General features: G+C 41.7%; 1 protein-coding gene across 2 annotated transcripts in view; it reads left to right on the top strand.

Annotated features, from left to right (window-relative positions):
• USP3 (ubiquitin specific peptidase 3) overlaps window positions 1–13,733 on the top strand; it is a 78,160-nt gene that overhangs the window by 44,427 nt on the left and 20,000 nt on the right. For both annotated transcript variants that reach the window (XM_084781192.1, XM_084781193.1), the window contains 4 exons: window positions 2,228–2,309; window positions 4,175–4,257; window positions 5,830–5,943; window positions 7,031–7,144. In XM_084781192.1, the coding sequence (XP_084637318.1) occupies window positions 2,228–2,309; window positions 4,175–4,257; window positions 5,830–5,943; window positions 7,031–7,144 (393 nt within the window). The remainder of the gene's footprint in view (window positions 1–2,227; window positions 2,310–4,174; window positions 4,258–5,829; window positions 5,944–7,030; window positions 7,145–13,733) is intronic.

Below are 13,733 nucleotides of genomic sequence, written 5' to 3'. Positions count from 1 at the left end.
CTGAAGATGAGCTTAGAAATGCAGATTTCTGTATTATCTTAAGAGAAGTTAGGTTCCGGTGTCTGCGTGCGTATTTTGCAAAGAAACTACAGCATAGGACTTCAACCTTTGGGGGCGGGGGGTAGAAAGGTACATAGACCTTGAAATCTATGGATGTTTTGTGACCCTAAAGAAACTGAAGAATTCATATGAAGACTTTCCTTGCTATAGCCAGATTGCTTATTCAGATAAAACTCCCTGGGTCCAGAACTGAAATGACAAATAGGAAGCCACATCACAATGCCTTTGACGCTGCATGGCCCTGGAGAGACAGCTGCCTCAGGTGAAATCTGTATGGCTCATCATAGATCACCCACATTATCAAGTCCATCTGATTTGTTTTGGCAATTGGTTGGTGTAATGAAAGTATTATAAAAATATGCCATTTAGAGCACTCTTGATGCTGTAAGTGTAATCTATTAAGAATATTTACAAATAATAGACATAGAGGAAACATACTGTTCCAACACTATATAGTGTCTTTGGCAACTAAGCTTTTTAATGCACATCTCATTGCCTGAATAGATTATAAAACTGAAAGGGAAGAACCAAAATAGTCAAGATACTTGTGCCGTCTTTTGGCTACTTACTCTCCAAAGTGCTTTTAGTTCTTGAATTGGAGATGAGCAGCACGGGGCTATGTCTGACTGACAGAGGCGCTGAAAAGCTTCTAGGTCTCTGAGAAACTGATTTTCAGTTTTAATTGCGTCAAAGTTTAAATAGCTACATACAATGGCATCTGACCATTCTATTTCATAGTATGGGTCTAGAGCAGTGGTTCTCTACCTATTTAATGCTGTGACCCTTCAACACTGTTCCTCATGTTGTGATGACCCCAATCATGAGATGATTCTTGCTCCGGAATCGTAGTGTAAATATCTGATAGGAAACCCTCATGAAGAGGTTGTTCAACTCCCAAAGAGGCCACGACCACAGGTTGAGAAGCGCTGGTCTAGAGGCGTCTGCTATTTTGAGAATAACAGAATAAAATAGAATAACTTACATTTTTAAAAAACCAGATGCTTTATTTAGGTAGTTTAAACCCAAAAGGTGTTACTCATGTTCACTAAGCATATGGACACTATTCATGTGACTTTCTCATTTTCAGAACTGGTGAAAGAATTTTTTAATGCTGGAGCTAGTCTCCATATCTTGTCACAAGTGGCTTGAAGTAACTGACATTAGACCCAAAGACATTGTAGTTCATGTGGAAGCTATGGAAAGAAAAATATGTCACCCAGCTTTGTGGCACGCGCCTTTAATCCCAGCATTCGGGAGGCAGAGGCAGATGGGTTGCTGTGAGTTCAAGGCCAGCCTGGTCTACAAAGTGAGTCCAAGACAGCCAAGGCTACACAGAGAAACTCTGTTTAAAAAAACAAAAAACAACAACAAAAAAAAACCTAAGAAAGAAAAATGTTGCTGGGCATGGTGGCACATGCCTTTAATCCCAGTACTGTCTTGAAAAAAACTAAAAAAAAAGGAAAGAAAGAAAGAAAAAGAAAAATATGTCTTTGGTGATTTTAAATGGTAGAAAAGAATTGGTAGATTTAAAGCCTATACTGTTCAATGGTAACTTTTATTTTCCTCAAATTAGCTCTCCTGATACTAACTTTAAAGAGATATTTAGAGAATGGGAGTGACTCTGAATTTTAAAGAAAATATTTTGTTATGAAAAAATTTAATTGATTTTGAATGTAGTTGGGGTTTATTTTGAAATGTCCTTTTCAGTATACAGCATATACTGCCAATATATCCTCAGACCCTATTAGTCCACTAAGGCAAATAAGTGAAATATGACATGATTCCCCATTAAGAAAGACGTGGCATATTATTTGAGACTTATGTTTCATATCAGTCGTGTACAATCAGGGTTTTCCTTTTGTCATGAGGAATAGATCCTCTGGATTTTGAAGCTTATTTTATAGACTACAGCTTATGAGTAGCTTTGTTGGGAGAAACATCTAGCTCTCCCCTGCTGTGGAGGAGCAGTGGGGATTTCCAAGCAGTACAGTAAAGCCTCAGTTCACTTCAGGTACTAGTGGGCTTGGCTGTCACTTGATGGCCTGATAAAGCAGCCAGGCAGGACTCTGTGCTGTGGATGCTGACAGAGAGCAGCTTGAGTGTATTCTTTGGTCTGCTGTGTAGCATGTATTCATTAATGTCTTTTTAACTGTTTATATTTTAATAGCTCAGCTTTTGCAGCTGACAGGCATAGAAAAAGAAAATTATTGGAAAACTCATCACTAAACAGCAAGTTATTAAAAGTAAATGTAAGTAATTAAAACTTATTCCTATGTTAGAGTTAAGATCTAATCACTGCTTGTCACAGCTCTAACAAGTACCCTTACCTATTAAAAACTTTTATTGATGTTTGCCTTGATTTGAAGTGTTTTGCAAATATGTTTGCAAATTATTACTCCCACCCCACATCTCTGCCTTTGGGAGATGGTCTATGTAGCCTTGGCTATCCTAGAATTCTCTATGTAGACAAGGCTGGCTTCAAACTCAGAGATCTGTCTGCCCCTGCCTCCCCCATGTTGGGATTAAAGGTGTGCAGCACCTACAAGCCATTTACTGTTTTTTGTTTTGTTTTTGTTGTTGTTTGAGACAGGGCCTTACTACATAGTCCTGGCCAGCATGGAACTTTCTATGTAGACCAGGCTGGCCTTGAACTAAAACAAAACAAAACAAAACAAGCTGTCTGCCTCTGCCTCTGAGGGCTGGGATTAAAGGTGTGGGCCCTGCACATGCAGTCCAAGCAGTTCTCTCTCAGTGCTTCCTTAGGCGCTTTCTGTGGCTTTTTCTCTGAGAGATCCTTGTTTCCTTCATTAGGGTTATTATTGCTTTGATGAAACACCATGGTCAAAGCAACTTGGAGAGGAAAGGGTTTGTTTGGCTTATACCTCTGTATCACAGCTCATCACTGAAGTCAGGACAGGAGCTCACGCAGGGTCGGAACCTGGAGGCAGGAGCTGATGCAGAGGCCATGAGGGCGCTGCTCACTGCTTGTTCCCATGGTTTGCTCAGCCTGCGTGTGGAATCCAGGACCACCATATCGGGTGGCCTCATCTACAATGGCTGGGCCCTTCCTCATCAATTACTAATTAGGAAAATGCCCTATAGGTTTGCCTATGGCTTGATCTTATGAATGCATTTTCTTTTCTTTTTGTTCCAAGACAGGGTTTCTTTGTGTAATGAAGGAATTTTCTTAATTGAGGTTTCCTCTTCTGAGATGACTTTTTACTTTGTGTCAAGCTGACATAAAAACTATGCTGGACTTCAAATACAAGTGGGCCTAACTGGTCATCTGATGGTCTGATAAAGCAGCTCTGCTAGACCCTGACTTGGACGCTGAGAGCAGTTTGAGTTTATCTTTTAGTTTATCCTTTCTCCTTTCCCTGGATTATATTGGTCTAAGCTCTTGGGAGTTTTTTGGGTTTTGCCTCAAGGCTTCTTTAATGTTGTTTCCCCATATGTTCATACTTATTTTGGAAGCCACTACATATTTTTTAATTACTCAGCAGTATTTTTGCCTTGCGTTTAAGCCTTTGCTGTCACTGGACATGCGCCTTAAGTCTTAAGGATTTTTAGAAGAAATAGCTAAGGTGCTCTCTTAGCGATCTGAATTATAGGCAGAGATGGTTTGGATTGGACTAGAGGGTTTACTTCCTGGTGTAGTATTCAGATATCTCGGGGACATTTATAGAACTAATCAGAAAACCAAGCCTCTGACTTTTAAGATGTTCAGGCAGTACTTTATGGTTCATGGCCAGTGCTAGGAAAACATGTCAGTTGAGCCTGCTTTTCAGTTAAAAGTTGGGGTTTACATGTTTGTGATTTTTCAATGTATATTTTTAGTAGAATTTTGTAAATATATTAACTTAAAATGCATTTCCCTGTTTGCTTGCATCCATGGTACTTACTGACGCTTATTTTCTCCAGAATAGACACTAAAACATTTGTGCCCTCACATAGCCTAGAACATTTGTCTGGAAGAGTCACTGGGCAGAAAAGGGAAAGAAATACTTCAGATAGTTGGGTGTTAGGGTTTCAGACAGAGGCCTTGGCTTAGCTTAGTTGTTTGAAACAGCTAGCCATCCTGGCAACACTGACGGCCTCTTTTCCCATGTTACAGGGAAGTACGACTGCCATTTGTGCCACAGGCCTTCGGAACTTGGGCAACACGTGTTTCATGAATGCCATCCTTCAGTCACTCAGGTCAGAACGCTACGGTCAGGTTTAAGTGTTCGACATCATTCAGTTCTCACACCTGTTTTCTGCCTCTAACTCTAGTTCCTGTGCTTTTCCCCCTCAATCAGTAAAATTTAGAGAATGGTTCCTACCTCACAGAGTAGGAGGGAAGAACAAGTAATGTAATTTCTCTAAACTCCTTCAAGCACTTTTTGTTAGAGAATCATTTTAGCTTTTATTTCCCTTTGCTTCTTGAGTGGCTTCAGGAGGGATTGGGACACCTCTGTGAAAGGTAGGATAATAAATATTTTAGGGCATGTGCATGTTTCTCTCCTATTTTATCCCAATCTCAGTTACTCAGGAAGCTAAGGCAGAAAGATGGCTAGCTCAAGCCCAGCTTGGCAACATAGCCAGACCTCAATTAGAGAAGGAAAAGATAAGTTTAAAAACCAAAACCTTCATTGAAAACATAAAAGGTGCCTGGCCGAGTGCTACATCTGTAGAGCCCTGGGCTACAGGGGACCTGGTGTAGAGCTTATTTTAGCCACTAGTTAAGTCTCCATCATAGCCATGAGAACTTTACAGCATAGGAGACAGATGATAAGAAAGTGGCCCATAGAGGTGACCTCAGTTGTTTTGAAAATTTTAATACTTTTAGAGTTTAATGAGGCATCAAAGGCTGGAGTCCGTTATCTTCCCAAGTCACACTCTCGACAAAGCAAAGTGACACTGAATCTGCCTTAAGAATTTTGCCTTTCCACTCACCTCTTCTTCCTCAAAGAACTCTAGTTACATCTAGTTCGTGTGTGTGTGTGTGTGTGTGTGTGTGTGTGTGTGTGTGTGTGTATTATAAGTCCCTCTAAATCTTACATAGTATGTCTAATTAATACGATTGGTTTCATGGTTTGCTGTATTTGAGGAAATTGTTTTATTGAATACCTGGAAACAAGCACCCTAAAGTGAAAGCTGGGCCGTAGCTCAGTTGATAGGGAGCACCCCAAGTGCATATCAGGCCCTGGTGTGAGGTGTGCTGGTTGCATGTGTGCAACCTCAGCACTTGGGAAGTAAGGCAAGGGGATTAGAAGTCTGAGGTCATTCTCAGCTACCACAAAGGAAGTTCAAGACAAGAGAAGGGGAGATCTGGAGGGAAGGCATGGGGAGAAAAGGGGAGGTGAAGAGGGGCAGGATAACCTATCATGGAAGGGAAATCCCCTCAGAGATGTACATCTGTGTTATTTCTTAGACTGAGGGTTTAAACAGAATTACATTGTATACTGTTTAATTGAAAGATCATATTTTAGCCGGGCGTGGTGATGCACGCCTGTAATCCCAGCACTCAGGGAAGCAGAGGCAGGCGGATCGCTGTGAGTTCGAGGCCAGCCTGGTCTACAAAGCTAGTCCAGGACAGCCAGGGATACACAGAGAAACCCTGTCTCAAAAAAAAAAAAAAAAAAAAAAAAAAAAAAAAAAAAAAAAAGAAAAGAAAAGAAAAAGATCATATTTTAAAAATTGTTGTGTAGATTTTGTAGAACTTTTTTTTTACTGTCTTTTAAATTCTTTTCTTTAAAAAATAATTTCCTTCATTTCATTTTAAAACAGTAACATTGAGCAGTTTTGCTGCTATTTCAAAGAACTGCCTGCTGTGGAGTTAAGGAATGGAAAAACAGCAGGAAGGCGGACATACCATACCAGGAGCCAAGGGGACAGCAATGTGTGAGTTACTGGAGTTCTCCTTTCTGGCTTTGACCTGAAAAGCAAATGAATCTCTTTGGTGATTTTTATATTATTTAAGCTAACAAGTAGATTTTATAAAGCTCTTCATAAATGCCCACATGTGGTGCCATCCTTGTCCTGAGAATTTCCTTTCTCAGTGTTGTATAAACTCTGCTCCCCAGTTGTTTGTTCCCTGATATGCCAATAAAGCAGCTTATAGCCAGTCACTGAGCAGGGGAGAGACCAGGGCTGGACTTCTTGCCAGCCAGGGGAGGAGGAGTTAGAAGAGGAAGTAGGGGATGGAGCCAGGGGAGAGGTCCAGGAGACATCAGGAGAGAGCGAGCGAGCTGGAAGTCTCTCTGGGATGTACGCTGCGAGGAAAACAGATTAGTTTAGAGGGTTAAGAATAGAGTAATAGAAGTTCCTGTCAGAAATGGAACAAACCTAAACAGAAGCAGTCCTGCAGGCTGGACATGGTGGGCATGGGCACGTCTTTAACCCAGCAGAAGCAAAGGAGTTTGCATCTGAGGCCAGCCTGATCTATACAGCGAGTTCCAAGATAGCCCGGTGCATGGTGAGATCCTGTCACCAAAACAAGGCAAACCAAAACCAACAAGAGAAAGTCTCTTCTAGATTTAGGTCTAAGGGTCACTGTGTGGTTTAAGCCCAGAAGCAGCCTTGTGATCATGTGCACTCGCTGAGGCAGAGATGAACAGGCCCGTGAGGTGAAGAAGCAAGCATGCAGGAGATGGGGCAGGGATGTTCTGTTGCTTTTAAAATGAACGTGCTCGAGTGATTTGCTTGTAAATAATCCACTGCTTTACTGTCCTACGTGTTTCCCTTAAATTCAGTGAACAAAATGATAGTACCTGAACATGCTCAAAGATAACTATATAATTAAAAATTAGTTTTATCAACAATACTGCTGTTTATATGGGTCTTTGAAATGCTTTTGCATGGCTATCAGGCTTAGCTCTAAGCCCTTGAGAATTTACAGTTTTTATTATGTGTTTTAGACAGCTGAGTCGACTGTGTTGAAATAGTGGCCTTTGGAAAATGCTAAAGCTGCCCCCCTCCTCTATTCCAGGTCTCTGGTAGAAGAGTTCAGAAAGACATTATGTGCTTTATGGCAAGGCAGCCAGACTGCATTTAGTCCCGAGTCCTTGTTTTATGTTGTCTGGAAGATCATGCCTAACTTCAGGTAAGTATCGAAGAAGGGTGCAGAATATGTCTGCGTTCTTTCCGCTGCTTCTCAGCTCTTAAAAAATTGGTAGTACCACAGGTGCTCCAAGCAGTTCTTTTATTAGACAAACAAAGGGACTGAGGAAACCCTGGCTTATTTAGAAGCCCCTGAGTAGCCTGTGTGTATTAGGAATATGTAATGGATGACAAAAGTTCTTGATTTTTTTTCAAGTCTTTTTAAAAATTCTATTTATTATTTTTATGTTCAGGTGTTCTGCCTGTGTGCCTGTGAGGGTGTAAGAACCCCTGGAGCTGGACTCACACCCAGGTGTGAGCTGCCACGTGTGTGCTGGGGATTGAACTCGGGTGCTCTGAAAGAGCAGCTAGTGCTCCTCACTGCTGAACCATCTCCTCGTTTTTAAAGAATGAAGTGAGGGCTGGGGCTCAGTGGTAGAGCTCTAGCCTGGTGTGTGCAAGGCCACAGGTTCAGTTTGCACTTCTACCACACACAAAGTGAAACAAAGCCAGTGGGAAGCCACAGTTGGGAGCTGTGCTGTCCAGGCTCTAAAGCTCTAGAGCGATTATCTATGTTAATTAGAAATCACACGCTGGGAAATAGTAGGACCAATTCTATTTAGTCACCTGTCCTTTCTCTGATAGCTTGTTCTACCTCTCTTGGTTGCCATCCCTGTGAGAAATCAGGTCATTACAGATGTATGGCACTGCCAGTGTTGCCACGATTTTTTTTTTTTAATTGAAGTAAGTTGTAGCTCTTAGAAGTCATGATTGGGCACTTTGCATATATCCTTCCTTGTTTAAAAAACACTGTAGTGAAGCTTACTGTATTTTGCACCTTTTAACATGGTTAAAAACCAAACCTCTAATTTACTACTTACCAAATGATCCAGCCTTTGACTTAAGCACTGTTAGCCCTGGTCTTTGTTTTCAAGGAAACTTACATGTCATTCTTCTCAGAAGAGACTCCAAAGACTCTTAGAGTTTCCTGACACTAAGGTAGGAAAAGCAGAAGTGAGGGTTGATGGGATGGGATGGCACTCGTCAGGCTTGAACTTAACATAATGGCCGTTCCCGGTCATTGAACGTCCACTCTGTGGCAAGCCCTGAGTACTTTATCCTTACCAAAATCCAAGCAACAAAGCATTTTGGCCAAGGCAGGAAGTGTTATTCCTAAGTTTAGAGAAGTCAAAACAGAGAAGCAACTTGTTCAGTCTTAACACATTTTCTTGGTGGTCTGACCAGAATTAGAGCCCAGAGTGTTTAGGAGTTGGTTCACAGCAGATGTTCCTGAGTAAAACCATGGTGCAGCTTCCTTGGTTCCCAGGGCGAGCATGGCCCTTCCATTTTGAATGTTTGAAACTTCTCCATATTTTGATAAAGTTCAATTAGCTTTTCCTCCAAACCTCGATGTATCCCTGCCCTTTCTGGTTTCTGTAGCCCAGCTGTGAGCACGGCTTATTTAATGGTTGAATTTACTGATTCTAGTATTCCTGCTGATAAAGAACCTAAGAAGAGATAGCCAGGTTGGGATAGTTACCTGAGCCTCTGGGGTAATTTCTGATACGCGCAAGTTGTGATATCACCTTCATTACTGCTCAGCATCAGCTGGGCTTCCTTCTGGTTCTGCAGTAATTGAGATTGTTCCCTGTTTTCATGTAAACAAAGAATCTCCCTTTGTAGAAGATGCAGGTCTTGATTATCACCACACAGTACCCAGGTGAGGTGGGGCTGGGGCCTCCGTGTGGGTTCTGTGAGGATGCTGATGGCAGTGCCACTGAGCTCTTTGGGTGGGTAAGCGTGGTTCTTAAACCATGGTTATGTGGAAGCACGCTGAGTCTTGAATTATGCTATTTTATTTATATATAACTCCAAATTGTTTTTGTGTTTGTAAAGCCTGTTTTCCTTGATCAGTACAAGACAAGGTCTGGGGAAACTGATTCCCGAGATGAGATTTGAGGGTTCAGAAACACAAGCATGCGTGTAGAAGTAGGGTCTTTCATGTATGCAGTGAGCATGGGAAAAACCATGAATGCAGGCAGCAGCTTTTGTGTACATATCGAGCTAGCTCCCTTCTACTGGAACCAAAAGCCTAGCAAGGAAATTGCTTCCCATTTTGGCCCTTTCCAGTGTGCGACACTTAGTTATATGTGTGACTTCCTAGGATGCCTAGCCTTGCCCGTCTTTTACTTTTATTTTTTTATTTTTAATTTATCCCTTGTCTCCTCCTGGTCCCACCCTCCCTCCTCCTCCTGCCCTCCCTAGTCCTCAGAAAAGGGGGACCTCCTCCCCTACCATCTGACCCCAGCCTATCAAGTCTCATCTGGACTGCTTGCATCTTCTTCCTCTGTGGCCTGACAAGGCCGTCCGCTGGGGGGGAGTGATCAATGACTGGGCAACAGAGCCCATGTCAGAGGCAGCCCCTGCTCCCCATATTATGGGACCCACAAGGAGACTGGGCTGCCTATTGACTACATCTGAGCAGGGGGTCTAGGTCCTCACCATGCATGGTCCTTGGCTGGTGCATCAGTCTCTGCAGGTCCCCTGGGCCCAGATTTGTTGGCTCTGTTCTTGTGGAGCTCCTGTCCCCTTCAGGTCCTTCCAGCCCCAACTCTTTTTTTTTTTTTTTTTTAAGAAAAATAAATTAAAATTTACTTTAGTAGGCAAAATACACATGGCTCAAAATGTGAAAGACTAGGATTAGAGTGGGTGGGGAAGGTTTTCCTTCACTCTAGTTCCTTACCATCCTTCTGTTTTCTGGAAGCAACCAGTTACTAGATCTCCATGTGTGCTTCCAGTGATGGAATCCTTACACGCTCAAGTGAGAGTCTGTAGCTAAACATAGGTGACAGTTATATGTGATCGTCCTTTTCCTGTACTTCTGTATATTTGTTTCTACGTGTGTGTGTTGCTGTGCCTAACAGTGCTGAGATGAACAGTCTTATGTACCCGTGTCTAGTTACCTGAAAGTGGAACTTGTTGGATCAGAGTGTTTGTGCTCTTATACTTTAGATGGTCTTCTGTGCTAGCCTCTGTTATTCTTGCTTCCATCAACATGAGTTTGTCATGTGGTCTTGGTGTCTGTGTCACCTGCTTCCCCTATGGTATGTGCTTTGTGATCCCTAACTCTTTAGGATCCAGCTTTAGATACTTACTCCGTGTAAGCCTCTTTATAAATCAGGTCGGGGGGATGGAGAGAGGGCTCAGCAGGTAAGAGCACTACCACTTTTCTAAAGGACACAGGTCCAATTCCCAGTATCCACATGACAGCTCATTACTGTAACTCCTATTCCAGGGAATGTGGCAGCCTCATGCAGACATACATGCAAGCAAAACACCAATGCACTTAAAATAAATAAAGCAGGTTATGTGGTATTCACTTGCATTTTATATCTACTTGCCATTTCTGCTTTCATGTACAACTCGATTTGCCTTGACTTCATAAAACATAACTTCCTGTGTTAAAATATATTTTAAATATGAATAGAACGTAAAATTCCACCAGGTATGCAAACAGTGTGGTAATAGGTCATTTAGTCAAGAGCCATTAATGAGCCAAGTGTGATGACACACATCTACAATCCTAGCTCTTGGGACAAGGTCAGGAAAATTGCAGGTTTGAGGTGGGCTACATGCACAGTAAAACCTTGTTCCCCTATGCTCAAAGAAAAAGAAAACTCTGCTATGTTTTAGGTAGTTTAGAGGATGTTTATCGTAGACTGATGGACATTAAAGAAGCATGTACTACTTCTCTCACTCCCCCTTTTCCCCTTCTCCCTCCCTTTTTGTTTTTTAAAAATCTTTTTTTTGTTTAATTTTTAAAGATTTATTTATTATATATATAGTATCCTGCCTCCATGTATGCCTACACACCAGAAGAGGGCACCAGATCTCATTATAGATGGTAGTGAACCACCATGTGGTTTCTGGGAATTGAACTCAGGACCTCTGGAAGAGCAGACAGTGCTCCTAACCTCTGAGCCATCTCTCCAGCCCCCTTTTTGGTTTTTTGGTTTTATTTTTCGAGACAGGGTTTCTCTATGTAGACTTAGCTGTCCTGGACTTTGCTTTGTAGACCAGGCTGGCCTCGAACTCACAGTGATCCACCTGCCTCTGCCCCCTAAGTGCCGGGATTAAAGGTGTGCGCCACCACTATCTGACTGACTCCTTTTCCAGTGTGGGGTTAGGAATTGGACCTAGGGTCTTGTGCATATTAAGTAAGTGCTCTACCACTGAGTTATCCTCGGCCCTTTTTAGTTTGAGACTGGGCTTCATTAGGTTTCTCAGGCTGGCTTGAACTTATGATCCTCTTGCCTCAGTCTCCTGAGTAGCTGAGGGAAGTACATGCTCCACTTACGTGAAATAATCTTGATTTTTTTTCCCCCTTTGAAATGAGGTCATAGTCAGTTGTCTCAGCAGGTCTGAACCTTGTTGATCCTCCTGCTTCTGCCTCATGATTACAGGCATCCACACCACAGCACGCCTGCTGCTCTTAGGCTGTTCCTCATTGGCCTTAACCATCTTGTACATTATTCTTTGCCTAGGTGGTACCAGTGCATAACATCACACAGGTATGACAATTGGGACGCTTTCATTACTCAGAATGTTTGCTCTCACACTCGACCAGGCACACAGTAGATAACCATTCATGTGGCTGTTCTTTATCAAAACAGTGATTTGTCTGTATAATGTGTGTCTCTGTTGTATCACAAGTTGTTCTGCTGTGCTGTATCCAACTGTGCGTCTCTGTCTCAGCCTTCCATTTAGAAAGGACACTTCCGGGTCCTTGAGGCATCCTGTATCTGCAGTGTGGTTTCTCCCATCACCATTTTGACAGGTCTCCTGTTAGTCTCCTGTAGACATCAAGGAAGACGATAATCTTAGGTCTGACAAGTGATAATAAAGAACCCTGTTATTTCTGTCACAGGATTCTGAACCCTAGATTGTATAACTGGGAAACAATTGAGAATATAAAATACTGATACTTAACAGACTCGTTGACTTATCTAAAGTCTTTAAAATGAAATTAGTTACAGGGCACTGGAGAGGTGGCTCGTTGGGTAAGAACACTTGTTCTTACAGAGGGGCTGTGCTTGACTCCCAGCATGCACATGGTGGCTCACACAGCTGACAGGTTCAGTTCAGGGGGTCCATCAGCTTCTAGCTTCCTATGGGCACAGGCATTCATATGGTGCCCAGACATGAATGTGAATATTCATCCATATGAAATAAAATTCTTATTTATTTTTACTCCTTTGAAACAGGATCTTTCTATGTAGCCCTAGCTGTCTTAGAACTTGAAATATAGACTAGGCTCGCCTTGAACTCACAGAGATCTGACTGCCTCTGTGCCCCGAGTGATGGGATTAAAGATGTGCATTGCCACACCCAGCCCCCAAAAAAAATATTTAAAAAAAAGAATTATAAGGAACACATTATATTTTATGGAATGAAGTTTTTTTTTAAGTCAAATAAGATGAATCTATATGCCTATATTTTTCTTTTCTTTTTTTTTGTTTTTGTTTTTGCTTTTTGTTTTTAAGACAGGGTGTCACTCATGGCTGACCTAGAACTCATTATGTAGAACAGGCTGTCTTTGAACTCAGGAGATATTCCCGTCTCTGCCTCCCAAGTGCTAGGATTGTATTTAGTATATTTTTGGTTGTGAGTATAGCCTTTAATGGCTGAGCCATCTCTCCAGCCCATCTATGTATTTCTTAAGGGATATAAATGCATTTTAGTCAGAATCAGAAGAAAAGCAATGACTTTGATTTTGCTAAATTTCAAATTTTAGAAAAGAAACTCATAACTTAGCTGTATAGAACAGTTGTTTGTGAGCTTATGTAAGTTGATGAGAATGTTTAGGGCATTAGAGAATCATAGTGTAACTGGGAGATTCCTTAACATTCATCAGACGTTGTTTAAAGGGATGAATATGTGTTTGCCTCATGAAAATAGAAATTGTTTAAACTACTGGGTATTGACTTGCATGGTATATTTTAGAAAAATGTGACAGATTATTTGGGAAAGAGTGAATTTTTGTTTGTGGTAGAGCCACAGGTAACACTGATCTTACCTTTGAGTCAGGAGCGCAAGTGGGTGTTAATGTGGAATACGCTTGTATGTGGTGACCACTAGCTTTGGGTGTTTCAGACTGTGCTCTTTGTCAGGTTTGTTGTTGTTGTTTTAAAGATCCAACTGCCTCCCAAGTGCTGGGATCAAAGTTGTACAGCATCACCTCCCAGCTGCACTTGAACAGTTTAAAAAAAAAAAAAGATGTATACAGTGTTCTGCTTGCATGTAATGCCTGCAGACCAGAAGAGGGCACTAGATATGATTATAGATGGTTGTGAGCCACAATGTGGTTGCTGGGAATTGAACTCAGGACCTTTGGAAGAGCAGACGGTGCTCTTAACCTCTGAGCCATCTCTCCAGTCCCACTTTGACACTTTTATTCATACTAACTTGAGAAGTATTGGAGCATATATATATTCTATAAGACAACTTATAGTGAATAAATTTACTTTTGATTTTAAAGTTCCATTAATTAGGGAGACTTCATAATCTGTAATTTCTAGGAAAGAGCAAAATAT

The sequence above is a fragment of the Acomys minous genome (assembly GCF_964271855.1).
Source record: "Acomys minous genome assembly, chromosome: 5".
Taxonomy (NCBI): Eukaryota; Metazoa; Chordata; class Mammalia; order Rodentia; family Muridae; genus Acomys; species Acomys minous.
Note: the sequence above shows the minus strand (reverse complement) of the source record. Positions and strands in the feature narration are given on the sequence as shown.